At 39.6% G+C, this 18614-nt stretch overlaps 1 protein-coding gene across 4 annotated transcripts in view; it reads right to left on the bottom strand.

The window, feature by feature from the left end:
• Nucleotides 1–16316, bottom strand: part of LOC119691823 (trypsin CFT-1-like) — a 238995-nt gene extending 222679 nt beyond the window's left edge. Inside the window, exons 1-8 of one of the 4 annotated variants that reach the window (XM_048630987.1) lie at nt 16156–16316; nt 15661–15794; nt 12480–12590; nt 10965–11047; nt 8340–8640; nt 8035–8179; nt 7770–7921; nt 7287–7504 (exon numbers count right to left, since the gene is read on the bottom strand). In XM_048630987.1, the coding sequence (XP_048486944.1) occupies nt 7346–7504; nt 7770–7921; nt 8035–8179; nt 8340–8640; nt 10965–11047; nt 12480–12590; nt 15661–15794; nt 16156–16210 (1140 nt within the window). In that variant the 5' untranslated portion in view covers nt 16211–16316 and the 3' untranslated portion in view covers nt 7287–7345. Of the gene's footprint in view, nt 1–7286; nt 7505–7769; nt 7922–8034; nt 8180–8339; nt 8641–10964; nt 11048–12479; nt 12591–15660; nt 15795–16155 lie in introns of those variants that run through there. The other 3 variants (XM_048630988.1, XM_048630990.1, XM_048630989.1) reach the window with 3 other exon arrangements.
• Between the last annotated feature and the right edge of the window lie 2298 nt (nt 16317–18614).

The raw sequence follows: 18614 nt of genomic DNA, 5'->3' as shown, positions 1-18614 counted from the left end.
GAGCCTGTAAAAACAGTTACGAACTAGCTCCGCCACATGTGTTTCAAAACGCAGTTCCTCGTCCATGATGAGACCTAGGTTCCTAGCTTCAGACACCCTCGCGATGGGTTCTCCATGGATATGTATACTAGGTCTTTGGCTTCCTATTAACTTAATATGTTGTTTAGACCCGAGTATCATATATTTGGATTTATTAGGGTTGAGCAACAGGCAGTTTCTTGTGGCCTATTCAGAAATCCTATGTAGATCCTCATTTAGCAGCGCTACTCCTAACTGTACATCATTATTGGATACATGCGTGTATATTTGCAGATCGTCAGCATATAAATGAAATTTGCAATTTTTTATTGATTTTATTATATCAGACGAATATATTATTATAAAAAGAAGTGGACCTAAAATTGATCCTTGTGGCACCCCTCGTTCGACCTTGTAAGGTCTAGAGATGTAGGAGGATCCGTCAGATCTTTTTAAGCGAACCTGCTGAGTCCTATCCTGAAAATAGCTTTCGAACCAGCGAACAGCCTGTGCATCAAAACCGTAAAAAACCAATTTTGCCAGCATAAGTGGAATATTGATGCAGTCAAAGGCCCTGGAGAAGTCGAGTAGGACCAGTAGAGTGCCCTTTCCGCCATCCTGTGAGCATATAATATTGTTCACTGGGTACACTACATAATTCCGAATTACTTTTTTACGAATATGAAAATAACGATTTTTATTATTACGAATTTCAAAGTTCCGAATAATTCACAATCCCGAATTTCAAGTTTCCGAATAATGACAATCACGAATAGTTGATAAAACGAAATTTCAAACAACAGATTTATTAAAATGACGAAAGTCAAATTTCCGAATATTATAATTTCGATGTTTTAAATGTACGATTTTGTATTATATCGAATTGTTAAAATTACGAATCCCGAAGTTTTAATATTCCGAAAATACAAATCCCCAAATGTAATTTAGTTGACAAGAAATAAGTAGTTATCTATTATACATGTATTTTTAAGCTATATTATGTGAAACGCTCCGCTCCGCTTCGCTGCGCTCCGCTTCGTTTTTCAATATCTATGTGCACCTAACACGCTCCTCCTCGCTTTGCTCGTCGTCGCACCTATCTTTAGGTTTAGGTCCCAAGGTTTTTTGGTTAAGCACAGTAAAAATCCGAGAAATTGTATTGCTTTCTTGTGTTACTTAACAACAAATACTACAAATAGTTTTCTATTTAACAATTGTTTTGCTCTATATTTGAAACGCTCCGCTCCGCTTCGCTGCGCTCCGCTTTGTTTTTCGATATCTATGTGCACCTAACACGCTCCTCCTCGCTTTGCTCGTCGTCGCACCAATCTTTTGGTTTTGGTTCTAAGGTTTAAAAAACGTTTATGTTTTTTTTGACAAAATCACGAATTATCATATTTCCGATCGGGATTTGAATTTTTCGTGATTATAATAAATCGGTATTTTATTTTTCGTATATTAAAGTAATAGTATTTTTTTACGTTCGTATATTTAACAATCGTAATAACAAATCTTCGTGATTATAATATTCGAAATTATAATTTTCGTGATTTTTATAATTCGGTATTTTAAAAAATCGGTATTGGAATATTTCGTAAATTACCTATTCGGTGTTATCAAATTCGGAAAAAAGTTTTTCGGAATATTTGGGTGTTCCCATTGTTCACTACATCAAGAAGAGCAGTGTTCGTGCTATGGCCCCTCCTGAAGCCAGACTGATAGGACGGCAGGACGTCATTTGCCTCACAATATGTTGATACCTGGTTATACACCACCCTCTCCAGAACCTTCGACAGACATGGCAGGATACTGATTGGCCGTAGTTCAGTTACGTCTGCTGGATCACTATTCTTTGGTATGGGGTCCACAGTTGCGATCTTCCATACGTGCGGAAACCTGGAGCTCTGGATAGATTTATTAATTATATGTGTAATGGCCTTAAGAGAATGAGGAAGTGTCTGAATAATTAAATCCATGTTAATAGCGTCGATACCCTCGGCGTTCGTCTTTATGGACATAATAGCTTTTGCTATAGTGGCTTCGTCAACAGTATTAAGAGTGAAACAAGAGCTATTGTGACGCAAAGTTTGGTAGGATAAAATGTCAGTGGGGGATACTATATTTGATCCTGGAATCTTATTAAAGTGGTCACCAATATCGTGCGGGTCGCTAAACTGCTCAGGAAGTTCTCTTGAATTTTTAAAATTGGGTAGAACAGATTGTTTGAGAGATCTCCATAATTTTTTAGAGTCTTCAAATTTATTAATATTTTGTTCGAAGTAAGCTTTTTTTTCATTAAATAAAGATACGTTTGCGAGATGTTTTAATTCTTTGTATTGTGATTTTATTGCGTCAGATTTGGTTATGCTATATTTTTTGTGTGTCTCGTCCCTTAATTTCATTATGTACTTAACATTACTTGTGAGCCATGGTTTAGGCTTGTCACGAACAGTAACGGTTTTAATGGGAGCATGTTTGTCAAAAAGAGTTAGGAATAAATTATTAAGCCCCTGTTCCACAATGGTTATGGTTATGACATTTAGGGTCTGTTCCACAATGTCTGGTTAGTGGCTACCTGACGGATAAAATACATGCTGTCACTTTCTGTTATTATTTTTTAGACAGTGACAGCATGTATTTTATCCGACAGGTAGCGACTAACCAGACATTGTGGAACAGACCCTAAATGTCATAACCATATCATTCACACAATCAATATTAATAATACAATTCCAGTCAATTTGTTCTAGGTCGTTATTAAATTCGTCAATATTCATAGACTTTAATGGTCTGTACGTCAGGTTTCTAGGCGGGGGTCGTTCTTTTTTTATATTTAGTACTACAGACACAATGGCATGAGCACCAAGCGAAGGAATGTAGGTAACATCGGCGAGTGAAACTTGTGCGTCAGTACATACAATGTCTATGAGTGTTTCACTGTCCCTTGTAAAGTGCGTGGGTTCGGTTACGTAGTTCTTAAGATTTACGCATTGCAAAAACTGCTGCAACAGTTTGGCTGAGCTATTTTGACTGTGAAGTAGGTCAATGTTGAAATCACCTAGCAGTATTAATTTATCGTAACCAGAGAATGAGGTGATTGACTCAGTAAGTGTATCCAGGAAAACATCAACAGCCACCCATTGTGGACGATACGCGGTGCCCACAATCAATTTAGTTCCGTTGACATTAATGGATAGCCACATTTGTTCTATATGCGCTGTTGCTGGACAGCATGGATGAGGGTAGACTCGCGCGGTGAGCCCGCGCCTAATGTAGAAGCCCACACCACCGCCGCGCTCACGGCGACAAGCCGGCGGCCGCGGCAGGTGCCTCAGTCTGTACCCAGCCGGCGCCGGCGCGCGCGCGTCCTGGCCGGATTGAAGCCAAGTTTCGTTAATTGCTATTATATCGGGCATAATATTATCCATAGCCATTAAAAACTCGTCATGTTTTGTTCCGAGTGACCCAGCATTATACAAACTAATTTTAATACGTTTAAGTTTAATCATTTCTAAATAATAAGATTGCAAAATAGACTACATAAAGTGTACGCGTACTTAGAGTTCTGTATATATTACTTACCTTGGTGGCATTCACGGGGACTTCGCGTACACCGGCAAGTCAGCTGTAGACACATCGGCGGGCATCGTGCGCGGCCGTCCACACGGGGGCGTGGCGCTCCTGTGGCGCAAGACCATGTTCCAGGCCGTCACCGTCGTCAACTGTGTTAGTGCGCGTCTAGTGGCTATTCAAATCACCTTGGGTGATAGGGCTATCATGGTGTTCAGTGTTTACTGACTGTCTCAGTGAAATCAGTGCCATTATTGACAGTAGCGACGTCGAGGCCGTGTTTATGCTTGGAGACTTTAATGCCCACCCCGGTGAGTCCTTTGCAACCGAACTGTTAGACTTTTCTACTGAGCAAAAGTGGCGGTGTGCAGACATTGAAAAATTAGTTATACCTACGTGAGCGCGGCGCACGGCTGCCGGCGCTGGCTCGACCACTGTCTGGTCACTGAGTCCGCGTGGGACACTATCACCCATGTAGATATTCTGTATGATGTGTTTTGTTCTGATCATTTACCACTTACTGTTTCCTGTGAACTTACCATTGTTATGCCTAAATTACCACTTAGTACCACATTGTTTAGCATTAATAAAGTAGTTTGGGGAGAAAGATTGCAATCAAATTAATGAGTACCATAATCTGTGTAATGAAAGTCTTAAGCTAATTAATTTTCCACAAGAACTGTCATTGTGTAGCGATGCTCATTGTAATAATACTGAGAACAAAGTAATTTTAGATCGCATGTATGCCAGTATAATAAGTATTTTAACTGAATCAGCTGTCAGTAGTCATGTTGGCCGGCGGCAGACTGTGAAGCGGGGACGTGTAGTAGGGTGGAACAGACATGTCAGTGACGCTCACAGGCAGGCCAGACTCGCATATCAGTCGTGGTTATGGCATAAAATGCCCACGTCAGGGGATGTATATGATAATATGTGTCTTACTCGAAAAATATATAAGGGCAAACTTAAGTGGTGCAAGAAACACCAAGAGCAGATTATGCTTGACATCATAGCATCTTATCGTAAAGCCAAAGATTTTAAAAATTTTTGGAAGTCAACGAATAAACTTAACGCTAAGTTTGGACTGCCTGTGAGCGTCTCTGGTATCAATAAACCGGAGGAGATAGCAAACCTGTTTGTGGGCCACTTTAAAGTGCAGTCTCCCTTAGGCCCACCGCGGCAGGGGGTGGTCGATGCTGGGGCGTGTCTTGTCTTTTCAACCCTTACATAAATGATCTGATTGTGGAGCTCAGCAGTAAAAAGATCGGTTGTCGCATTGATGATGTTAGTATCAATAATATCAGCTATGCTGATGATATGGTGCTGCTGAGCCCTACAGTCAGAGCATTAAGGGAACTGCTTCACACGTGCGAAGCGTTTGCGATGTCTCACGGTTTGGCTTATAATGCTAGGAAGAGCGAATGCATGGTCTTTGGTGCCGTCAGGGGAAGGTGCCCTGGGTGTGTCTCCGCCATTACCCTTAATGGAGCAGAATTGAAGCAGGTACACGAATTCAGGTATCTCGGGCACCTTCTAACTGACGACCTCAAGGACCATGCTGATGTTGAAAGGGAACGCAGGGCGCTGGCGATCAGATGCAACATGTTGGCCCGCAGGTTTGCGCGCTGTAGTAGAGAAGTAAAGATATCGCTATTCAAAGCATACTGCCAAGTCTTCTACACGTGCAGCCTGTGGACCAACGTCACGCAGAAGATCATGAGCGCCCTGCGAGTCCAATACAACAACGGCTTTAGGATGTTGTTGGGGTTGCCCCGTTTCTGCAGTGCATCGGGCATGTTTACTGACGCGCGTACGGACGATTTTTACGCCATTATGCGAAAGAGAGCCGCCTCTTTGCTCTGCAGGGTGCGGGCCAGCTCCAACTCTATCCTGAGGACAATAGGTGGGAGGTACGACTCGCCCATCATGTGTCATCTTGCTGGGATTTTGGTGGACTACAGACAGGTACATCTCACAAATGTAAGATAGCTCTTGTGTGTTTTTAATTGTGTACTGTGTGTTTTATTTGTTTAGAATATAGATACTAACATAGGCTAAGTACATTGTAACTAATATACCTAGACCCTTAGTTGTCTGTTGAATAAAATAAATTAAATTAAATATATACATCTAGTTAAATATAAGTTTTCTATTATTAGTTTATTTAATTTTATTATGTATCTGCTTAAATAAATTCTATCACAATGTTAATAAATGAAATTAAGTAGTTAGGTACTTAACTATGTTTTTTACAACACCCCCGTGTAAATTTTATTTAAGGTAATCGTAGCTCTATTAATGGTCCCCTACCCTTACTTTTGCAAGTGAACTCTAGGGCACAACAAATATGTAAAACGTATTTCTACTCAAAGTCTTTTTAATATATAATTTCGATGCGTACCTAAATACTATAAATATATACCAAAGACGGCCCAAAGAAAGATATAAAAAATCGTTTATAAATTGTTAAAAATACATTTAATTTCAATAAATGACAATATTTCGAAGTCATCAACATCATCAAGTTAAACTATCTAACAAAAGTTGCACGGAATGAGTCTGAGTCACCCCTTTTCAGGTAACTATATACCTACCACTCCGGCAACATCCTATATGTATAATAAGATAAAAACCATTATAAACGGAAATGCAAAACTTATGTAAGAACGTAAAAAGCCACTTTCTCAAAAGGGTGCGTATTGCGACGTATAAAAACGAAATGTATAATTTCACATTAAAAACGTTCACAACATATAATGAACGTTACGTATAACAACAAAATCTATATTTTCATAATGTATAAGATTCAATTGGTATAACGTTCATTTTATATAAAATCAAAATATATAATACTTACGAGGACTAATATCAATTCGTATAACATACATTACGTATATCGATTAAAATATATACTATCATTTAGTATAAAGTTCATAATCTGTGTTTAATTACCCAACACCGTCAAATCCCCTAGCACCAAAACCTAAAGATAGGTGCGACGACGAGCAAAGCGAGGAGGAGCGTGTTAGGTGCACATGTTCGTCAAAACCAAAGCGGAGCGCAGCGAAGCGGAGCGGAGCGTCTCCCCACACAGCGCCAATAATAATAATGTCAAAACCCCTAGTACCAAAACCTAAAGATAGGTGCGACGACGAGCAAAGCGAGGAGGAGCGTGTTAGGTGCACATGTTCGTCGAAACCAAAGCGGAGCGCAGCGAAGCGGAGCGGAGCGTCTCCCCACATAGCGCCAATAATAATAATAATGTCAAAACCCCTAGTACCAAAACCTAAAGATAGGTGCGACGACGAGCAAAGCGAGGAGGAGCGTGTTAGGTGCACATGTTCGGCGAAACTAAAGCGGAGCGCAGCGAAGCGGAGCGGAGCGTTCCCCACACATAACGTCAATAATAATGAAAATACGATACGACAATCTTTTATACTTTTTGTGCATTATACATTATGATAATTATATCCGTTGTAGAATATTATATGTTATAAACGTTATGCATTTTAATCGTTATATCAATTGAAATTATACTTTTTGAACGTTATTCTTAACGAAATTATGTATTTAGTAATTATGCCTTTCGTTTGTTATGCACAGTGATCGTTATACTTAATAAATTTATATCATATGGGCGTATACCTTGTGAATGTTATACCATTCGTTTTTATACCTCGTATTACTTACCCTTCTCAAAATACCTACATTAATAAAAAATATGTTAAATGAAACTGTTTAAATTTAGACACTAAAACTATGATCGGTAGGTACTTACTAAAAAAAAATATGAAATTTTGTAAAACATTATCCAAATTGACGTTGCGAAAGCTAGTAGCATCAACCTGGTGGCGTCAGCTGCCACGGCGGTGTTGTGACTGTTCTTGTGGACAACCACAACCTGGTTTTGAGTTATCTGGAAATTTTCAAATTATAATGTAAATCCAGCGTATCATTTTCCTACTAACCTACGTAATTTAATGAAATTTGCTTACGACGGAAACATAAAAAAGATCGATTCATAGTTAAAAAACTTTCGCGATTTTACTTAAAAAAAATTGTAGATATTTTATTCTTCGTCATAGTATTAAGGGATAAATCTATTTATATAGGGGCGTAGTCATGTTTCAAGTTTTGGTGGCAATACAGTGTATCTTTCTATATTTTATTAAACTACTCACAGTGGTGTTGATCCAGTCGGTGTAGCTAGAGACGCGCATGAATACTTGAGGGTAGAAGGAATCGTCGCATGTCTTAAGAAACGAGGTCACCCCCACCACCACCCCGTTGTACACCAGGGGACCACCGGAGTCACCTATACAGATGCCGGCTCCTGTAGGGGACAAACTCTTATTGTTAGCCGAGATATACGCACTTGATATATAACTCGTCAATCGTCTGCATAAGTCGGTCCAGCCCGTCGACGAGTCGGATATACGAGCTTACCTCCAACACCAAGCAGCCCCGCGCAGAGCATGGAGTCGGGGAGTTCTGGGACCTCCTGCCCCCACCGCACGCCGCAGGTGCGCCGGTCCACCGTGCGCAGCCCCACGTGCCGGAGACCAAGGGGAGTTGATTCAATGCAGTTCATCTACGGGTTGTTACAGTAGTGGTAAAGGAAGCCGACAGAAATTGGGGTATCATGCCAAACATGGAAATTAATATATCCGTTTATTATTAAATAAGATATTAGGTCATTATTTACCTATAGATGTCGATAAAATCCGGAAGGTGAAGTGTTTGATACTCACATCAGTCAGTCCCCACCCGACAGCTACCACAGACGCGTTGTCCGGGACCACATACCCCCCCGGGGGGATGGCGGCTGGCTGCACCGAGCTGCTCCGGTAGTTGCTCACACTGGTCGGCAGCACCAACACTGCCACGTCGTTGTCGTAACTCTTCAAATATTTGTAGTCCTCGTGGACCACGGTCTTGGACGTCGCATGCTTTGAGCCTCCGCGCTCACTGTAGGTGGATCCGACGCGAATGACAACTTTAGATGCCCTCAAGATGGTAGTGCCAGTAACAGCTGTAGTGCCTTTGATTTTTCTGGAAAGATTTTATAGGTATGGTAAAGTACCTAGATCATTCACAGCATGACTTGATACTGCAGTGGCGAAGGGTCCATACAACACTATACCCATCGGCTTCTCTATTGGATCGACTAATTTGATATTTAATACATATTATAATATGCACCATCCCTGTTGCTGACGACCCGTCAACGAGGACGACATGAATGATGGCGGCGCTTGAGACGCAGTCATGGGCATGTTAAGAGGGAAGTATACCTTGGCAATCCTAGCTAAATAGGAATTATATTGGAAAACATTTGCTATCGCTTGTGCACTAGAGATGCCCGATTTTATGGCTTCAATCGATGTTTTGGATCATAACGGATCGTATCTCTGTGAATCGATTCTCAAGCTGAAAATTTAAAAAAAACTTTATAAAAACACTAGATACTGGATAGGGATGAAAACTAAATGAAACTTTGGCAGCACAATCGAGTGTATTGTATCTGACTTAACCTGACCAATAAACTTATTGTCGAACAAAATGGTGAACGAACCAATACCTAAGAGCTAAGTACTTTCATTTTACGGTGATACGATTTTTTCATACGATCTTCTTTGTATACCCTATCTGCCTGAAGATCGCATTCCATTGAATCAATTCAAAAAATCAGTAGATCGGGCATGCCTATTGTGCACTCATTCCCTCATCCACTCGGGCACGGGTGCGATTAGAAAACAGTTTTCACCAAGGACCTATCAACAAATCTCTTTGACTTTGATGTCGATCGCTTCTGCATAATTATAGGTATGTAGGTTTCGTTTTTTTTATGTACCTACGGTTTATGTTCAAAAACGGATTGATTAGACACAGTTTTGATCACAAAAATTACGTTACTTGAGGTTTGAGGTGCCTATAAGTTTGAATCTATATAGCAAATAGGTTCATAGTAATTATTGTGTCATTAAACACACACACACACTCACGCCTTGTACTAATGTACTCCCTTGCGGGGTAGGCAGAGGTGCATTGCTGCATCCACTTTTCGCCAGAGTGTTATGTTAGTCCAATGATTTCAAAAGGAAGGATACGCCCGTCAGAACGTTTTGTCAAAAGAAAATGGCACCCGCGCGCTGGCCCTAATTTCATACAAATTATGACAGATTTATGAGGTTTTAGGGCCAACGCGAGGGTGTCATTTTCTAGAGCGGTTGGGCCTGTCCTTACGCTAGTAATATATAAGTCAATGTGTTAGTCCCAATGTAATAGGGGGCGGGCCTATTGCCATTTTACGGGCTTGTGTCATTATCATTCTAAAAATCATGGAGATTTGATAATATTAAGTAGAAAAAAAACTTTTTTCTTTTATAGGTAGGTACTTCCCTCTTTAAATGATGTTACAAAATAAAATACTCTATTGTGGAGAATTACGTACAAGTCTCCACTATAGAGTAAATCGTACTAATATTACAAAGGCGAAAGATTGTGACTGAATTTGGGCAACACTACTGTTGCCCAAATTCAGTCTTGGTCTTGCAGTCTTGGTCTTGTTCTTGCGTTTTTGCAAGACCAAGACCAAGAACAAGACCGCGTATTTTTAGCAAGACCAAGACCAAGACTGACCGTGCAAGACTTGAGCAAGAACAAGACATAGCCTGCAAGACTCTTGCGTCTTGCAGAGCGCTATTTCACTGAGTAGTTAGGTGTAACAGTTCGGTGTATAGGTAAGTACGCTTAGGAATTCTATGAGATGCAAAAAACTGTATCAAAGAAAATGAAAAACTGGACCTATGCGCATTACGACTAATACCATAAACATAGCGAATAAAAAAATATCTATTAAAATCAAAAAGTAAACTTTAATAAATAGTAATAGACTAATAGGTAATTGCAAGACTTGCAAGACTCTTGCTGCAAGACCAAGACCAAGACCAAGACTGGGAGCGCAAGACCAAGACCAAGACCAAGACCAGGTGTATTGGCGCAAGACCAAGACCAAGACCAAGACCAGGTGTATTGGCGCAAGACCAAGACCAAGACTGGCTAAGTCTCGTCTTGTTCTTGCATTTGGGCAACACTAATTGTGAGTATGTGGGTGTATGTTTGTTACTTCTTCACGTCAAAACGGCTGAAGCGGTTGTAATGAAATTCGGTAGTTATGGAGTTAGCTGACAGCCTGGATTAACACATAGGCTACTTTTAATAGCGGAAGTCCTACGGGAAAACTTTTTAAGGCGAAGCGAAGCTTTTTGGGGATAGCTTGTGAATGAATGAAAGGGAAATATAGTGAGGCGTTCATGATAATTTCGAGAATGGCCGACTGCTAAATCGAAACTACAACATTTTGTTTTTATTACTGGAATAAGCAGTGCGCAGCGGTGAGCACGTGGTGCTGTGTGAGTATCACGCCCCCACAGTTCTTGAACCATTTCTGTCTGATCTGCAAAAACAGCGATTAGTTAACTATGTAGGTAAGGATGAGGACTGGGTGTTGCAAAAAGGGTATACCTACTAAGCCGAAACCGTGAAACGTGTGAAGCATGTTGTAAACTAAGAAAATTTGGTTGGTCACGTCACTTTTTAGTATGGTTTTTTTTGTGGATTTTTTTGTATTCTGCTTTCATTTTCGGGCTTAGATAAAACATGCTGCACATGTATGTTTCGGCTTAGTATACTTCCTCTTTTTGCATCACCCTGTATAACTAGCGCCACAAATTGAAAATGAGAGGTAACTTCATTTTAGAAGTTTTGGGCCCTTAGTCCCTTACCATGAAAACATAGACACATGCTACACTGACAAACGCCGTATAATAACTGTGTCAAATTTTGATTTACACACAGTAGTTACCTACTTACTTAAGAAAGGTTTTTTTTATAGTTTTAAAGACGCTAAAAACTGAACTCTAATAATTATAATAAAAATCGCTACTTAATGTCACATATTAGAAGGAATGTGATAAGTTACATCAGAACCAAAAACTTGCATTATGGATATTGGGTACCTACATCAAGTTAATTTAATAAGAACCAAAGTTTTACTGGGACAGACTGAGACACATTGACCCTACCCGTAAAACTGCCTCTGTGGTCTAGTGGTAGAAGCTTCGCTTCATGACCCAGAGGCCCCGGGTTCAATTCCCGGGTGGGACCATCAATTTGTGTTTCTAAATTGTGGTTCTAAGTTTGGTTAGGACATAGAAGGCTAATCACCTGATGTCCGAAACAGTGAAACGATCCATGCTGTCGGATGGGCATGTAAAGCAGTCGGTCCTGCGCCTAGCTCTCTCCAGTCGTGTCGGTCAATCCGTCCCATTGGGCTATGAGAGTGATGGAACAGAGAGTGCTCCTGTGTACTGCGCACACACTTGGGCACTATAATCTACTCCTGCGTAGATGGCTGATCTCAATTGAGATTGGCCGCCGTGGTCGAAATTCGGCTAGGAGGACATTATTATTATTATTAAAACTGTGTACAACTCAGCATAACATGTTCTAAGCAGAAATCCAGCTACCGTACCAACACCGCACATTATCAGGTGAAGGTAAAAAAATATACTTAATCTAGTTAACTAAAATCAAAATAATTATACTTACCTATTTATTAAAAAAAAAACATGGTAGGTACTACATTATACCTACACACCTAAATATCTATTTAACATAGATAGTATGCTTACCTTTACATATTTTGCTAGTGGTAGCTCTGCAGGTCGGTAGTGTATCGTATTCAGGCATAGTCATAGTCCTAATTTTCTCACGACCCGAAGGCGTGAGGCCTCGTTTAGGGCTAGAAATCTTGGGCATTGTTCAATATAATGCCCGTCTTTACAACTTGGACACTGATTATTGCTGGTATAAGGTTTAGGTTTTACCCTTGAAGCCTTCCTCGCGGAGTTCATATGGGCGTCACTGTGTCCATTAGGCTGGCCAGGGTCAAGCGACTCCAGATGGTCTGCTTGGTCCCTCAGAAATTTCCGGAAATTCTGTAATGTAGGCATTTCACCAGAGTCAATTCTAGAGGTCCGGTTGGCTATTATGATCCATTTACCTTGCAATGTTTATCTAGTTTCTGGTTTAGAAAAAAGATTACCAACATATCCCAGTTATCGGATGAAATATCCAGTGATCTTATTATTCTAAGATTTTTAGAAATGTTGTCGGATAATTTTCTTTAAGCTGCGGCAGTTGTGGAGCATAATCGAGGGGGCATAATAATTCTTTTAAATGATTTTTGATCAATGATTTCGGGTTGTTGTATCTTTCGCATGATAACTGCCAACCTATCAAAAAACTTTCCTTGGAATATTCGAGGGAACTAACAACTTCAAGTGCGCTGTTTAGGTAGGTACATAAATTTTTAAATTGATTTTAAGGGTGGAATAGAATAGAATATTTTTTTATTACACGTAAAATTCGTAGGATTCGTCCAAACATCACGTTCACGAGAAACTATACCGGAATAATATTTATACGCGAGTAAATATCTGGGATAAATACATTTGCAAGGCAGGTTTTAGCACAGCCACTTCGGCATATATTTAATTTATGCTTAGGAAATTCCACATTTCCGGATAGGTGGAAAATCACACGGGCGATGCCAGTACCGAAGGGAGGAACCAGCGACCAAGCGGATGGATACAGACCGGTTGCTGTCCTCTCTGCTCCTGGGAAAGTGCTTGAATCGGCTATACAAGAGAGTGTCAGCGAACAAGTAAGGGTTCAACTGGATGATGCGCAGCATGGTTTCAGGGCTGGCCGTAGTACCACCAACAACCTACTCAGCTACATGACATATGTTGTGCCGGCTATTGATGCCGGAGCTCAAGTTGATGCAGCGTATTTCGATTTCCAGAAAGCCTTTGATCTGGTGGATAACGATACTCTGCTATGCTAAGGCAGCTGGCTACGGTAGGCTGCACGACACAACTTTTAAAGTTCTTTGCCAGTTACATGCGAGGTAGGCAGCAGTATGAGGAGTATAAGGATTGGCAATCAGACCCGTATAGCACCCTAACGGGAGTAAGCCAGGATAGTAACCTTGGGCCGCTAGAATTTTTAATATTAATTAATGATCTACCCAAAGTAGTGAAACACGCTAAATGCTTGCTATTTGCGGATGACCTGAAGTTGGCAGCCACGGTTCATACGCCAGAAGATGCTGAGCGGCTACAGGATGACATCGATCGGGTAGTACAGTGGGCAAAAGATAATTCCCTTGAATTTTACGCTTCTAAGTGTAAAGTGCTCTCATTTACTAGGGCTCAGGAACCTGTCCAGTACACATACCTAGGGACATTTTCGACTACCCCAACTTTGAATGAAGCTATCGCAGCGTACAACTAAGATATTGATGTGAAATTTTCTTTATTCGGTAGGATATATAATCTATTATCACTAGTATTTGTGCTAAAGCTTTAGTGTGGCCAGATTTTATAAAATTAAGATAAAAGTAAAAATGCTTGTTTTGACCCAAGGTACGTTACACGTTTGTACCTTGGGACACTGTTTCCTATAGCTTTGTACTATGGAAAATTCAAACTTCTAAATAACGCCTTATATCTCTGTTCTTATTGATTTACTGCAACTCTCTTCTGTCTAGTTTCACTCTGGCACTAATAAGAACAGAGATATAAGGCGTTATTTAGATGTTTGCATTTTCCATAGTACAAAGCCATAGGAAACAGTGTCCCAAGGTACAAATTTAATCGTGTCCCAAGGTACAAAAAAGCAATATTTAACCAAAATTTAAATATTTTTATTTTTAATTAATAGGAATCTTTCAGATAATTGCTATGTCATAAAATTAAATAACTGAAAAGTTATACGTGACATCCATGTCTTTATTTTGAGCATGCCTCAATGAGATAAAGCAACACAAAAAACTATACAAAAGCTACTTTTGACTCCAAAAAACTTCATATTGTCTTCACCACACACTCGATGCTGGTATGATCACGAGACTCACTAGTTTTGCCAAGCGAGTAAAATACTATGCCTAGGGTAGAATTTTAATGTGTTTATTTAGCCGGTTTTTAAAATACAATCAATGTCCCGAGGTACAAGCGTCCCAAGGTACGTTACGTTACTAACTCATTGGTGAGGAGCGCAATGGAGCATAATGCAATTATTTGGGCTCCGCATGAAGCTAAATATGTAGGAATGCTAGAACGAATAGGTACAAAATATTTATTTAAGGTTTTTGTACAACAAGTTATACCTGTAAACCACCAAGTATCCTTTCTACCCACTCATGTATCCCACTTTGTTTATACTGGGCATGGTCGGATATTATGAGCTCAGGGTTAGGAGGGAACTTACTTTGGTAACGTATTATTTGTGGAAAGTACTAACCGGCAAAATCACAAACATGGATGTTTTAAAAACGATAGAATTGTCCGTACCAAATGAGTTCGTAAGTATATAGGCGCCGTCAGCCGCGTTTACTGACTGTATCGTGTGGCCGAACAAGATTACTGGAAAGGGCCCCGCTGACGCGCGCACTGCACCGTCTCAACGAGCTCGCCGACAAAATAGACGTGTTTACATGTATACTGAGAGGCAGTTCACAGTATTATTAGCATGTAGGATATCTTACCTAGTTTAAATACCTATTTATATTAAGTACTTAATTTCTGTAATTAGTGTTATATTTTTATTGTAAACTTGTCTATCGAATTGGCTTAGCTGTAAGAGTAGACTAAGTTATTGAAATAAATAAATAAATTTGCATTCTATTCTATCATGTTATACCATAAGTAAGTAATGTCACATAATTTTGAAATGATCTGATAACTTAACATTAGAACTCCCAACAAAGTACTTGCATTATGGATATTGAATACCTTCATCATTTTAATTTTTTTGAACAAAATTTTAGAAGTAGGTATTTGTCGGACATACTGAGACCGCACTGACCCTACAACTGTACGGCTCGGCTCACGTCCCTGTTTGGTGTCGGTATTATGAAAATTTAAATTTTTCATTGCTCGCGTCGTCGACAGCTCCAAACGAAGCTTGCATACTATGTCGGTGGGTCTGGTAAAGCAGCAGTACCGTATAATGTGAGACTAAATACGCCATGTAAGGGTATGTCTCGATGGTGGTGGGTCGTCCCCCGACGATCCTGTTGGTGGGGGGCGCCGGGGGTGCGGGGGGCTCCCTCACAGTCACCGTGTCCTCACAGCTCCCTGAAAACATAATCATATACCTATACGTAGTCCATAATTTTTATGAGAACTTCCTGTCTTAAGTCAGGTAAGGTAGGTAATACGTCATGCCTATGATGTTGAAAAAAATTCTAACTCTTTTTTATTGGGGATTTACTGTACCCTATCGGTAACAAAGAAATAGCAATTCTTTTACTTTTTAAATAGACTTTGATTAAGTATAGGTACCTACCTAATTATAGAAATAAAAATTGGTAGGTTACATTCTTTTGCCTTTGAAAATTGAAAGAGCTTAGTATAAAGTACCACATATACACATAGATATAGATATCTACCCAATTATACTTTACCATACTTAACTACCGTAAATAATAAAGTTTACCATAGTAAAATAGCACAGTCATAATTAGTAACTTCATACTGAAAACCATCATCATCCTGTTTATTTTCAGTCTCAAAAGTAAGTAAAAAATGCGATGGCCAAGCCATGGCCATCGTAATTTTTTATTTATTGTAGCTTTTTAACTTGTCTACGGCGATGCAATGAGGACGGATATATAAAAGTACAATCAGTTGCAATAGTGGTAAATATAGTAAAAAGGTGAAAATCTACAACTCTTTGTGTCTTGTCTTGTCTTTGTGTCTGTCTTTTTAACACACTGTATTGCATGTCATACGCCACGTAAGTTTCTAGGTATTGAAAATACCGAACTGACATAGATACAGCGTCGAATGCGCCAGTAAACATAAATTACTTTAAAGTGACACACCGTCTTTTTCTTATATTGTAAATCTAAAGTTTGTACAGTAAAGTATGGGAAATGTTGTTAAATTTTATATTATAATATAGTTAAGTAGGACGTGGAAGATGCCTGCTGTAGGACGCTACATGTGTCAGTACTTTCGCCGCATCCCACATTAATGGCACCATCCGTCAGGCCGGCTCGGCAGCCGAGAATGCAGCCCGCCACAAACACACCAAATACAGTAATCTAAAGCCCACATACATTTTCATTCCAGTAGCATTTGAAACCACGGGAGTGTGGGGAGAGGAAGCGAAGCGGTTCATTAAACAAATCGCTCGCAAGTCGATAGAACGCGGCCAAGACCGACGCTGCCTGGCGTACCTCACCCAAAGGTTATCCCTGGCGATACAAAGAGGAAACGCAGCCAGCATTATGGGTACCTTTGGGTGGGGTGCAACAGAAGAGCGCCACCAACATTTGTAAATATATATGTCGCAGTAAGATAGTAATAGCCGGGATATAACTATATCCCTAGGGATATGATTATATACCGGAACATAGTTATAAGAAAGCCATTCATTACTATGTTACTAGGAATATAGTTATAAAACGAACCAAGTTTAGTGATATACTTATATCACTAGATTCAGTTTAGTGAAATAGACATTTGAGTGTGCGGAGCAGGCGGTTCCTGTAAAAAAACGAATATACAGTGTTCTACCAATAGATGTGCCTGTAAGAAGCATGCTGTTTTATGTAATTCTAGATGTCACTATTCGTCTACTTGTGCGAACAAGAATTAAAAATTAGGTACTTCTAATAAAACCAAGATCTCAACTTAGTTGATAATTGATAAGAGATATTTATATTATGTCAAAACTGTTGATTAGCTTTAAAAGAATAGAATTTTAATATATTTTTTTTGTTTTAATTTTATTGTTGATCCTTAAATTCCAGAATATATGACTGTTTTAATTATACTTTAAATAACTTTAATACGTGTTAATGCCAAAAAGTAACTAACTGCAGGAAACACAAAGTTGATTTTTTAATAAAGATAAAACCAATATACTATCGTTTTATTTAATTCTATATGGCAGATTTCTATTTCACTAAGTTTAATCAAGTACTTAATAGGTATATTTATAACACTGAACTTAATCTAGTAATTCACACACTCCGCACACTCAAATGTTTATTTCACTAAACTGAATCTAGTGATATAAGTATATCACTAAACTTGGTCCGTTTTATAACTATATCCCTAGTAAGATAGTAATGAATGGCTTTCTTATAACTATGTTCCGGTATATAATCATATCCCTAGGGATATAATTATATCCCGGCTATTACTATCTTACTGCGACATATACATCTAGTTAAATATAAGTTTTCTATTATTATTTTATTTAATATTATACATGTAGTCTGAGCCTATCTGAAACCTAGTTAAACATTGTGGGAGATATGGCGTTTCGACTTTCTCCGTGTTCGGCATCATAAGGGTCACAGTGACAGTTAAATAAAGTCCATTTTTCTCTCCACCTTTAGTTTGCAAGGTGCGGGTGCCTATATAAATAGAGTGAGTCGCCCGCGCGCCTCTGATTTGCGGTTTTTGATTTTTGAAGTGAATACTTCGGCAAAATGGCTCAATGTAGCCACGGTTCTCGTCGGCTTCGCTCCGAACGGGGAAAAATATAATATTGAATTTGCGGAGTCCTCGCTGCTGGGAGCTGTAGCGTGATGCGGACCAGGCGGCGCGGGGCGCGGCCGCCGCGACACGTGGCGTCGGGGAGCGAGACCTGCCGGCTGCTGCGCACGCAGCCATTGCTGAGGATTTCGCAACGAAGGTTTGAGCTGATAAAACGTGAGTAAAATGCTATTAATTACTGCTTTTAAAAGCTCAGCCACTGGTCATAATGCTCCGGCGCTTGGGGATTTTATCCCACGCAGTAGGGTCCGATTCAATAGTCGTGGTGATGATTGATCACATATTCCGGTCCTACTAGTGCCGCTTGAGCTAGATACTTACATTAATGACCGCTTTAAGTAAAGCATAATGTTTATTTTATACAGGAAAAAAATAATAAAAATA

Source organism: Plutella xylostella, chromosome 27, assembly GCF_932276165.1.
Source record: "Plutella xylostella chromosome 27, ilPluXylo3.1, whole genome shotgun sequence".
Lineage (NCBI taxonomy): Eukaryota > Metazoa > Arthropoda > Insecta > Lepidoptera > Plutellidae > Plutella > Plutella xylostella.
This window is presented reverse-complemented; position numbering and strand designations above follow the sequence as displayed.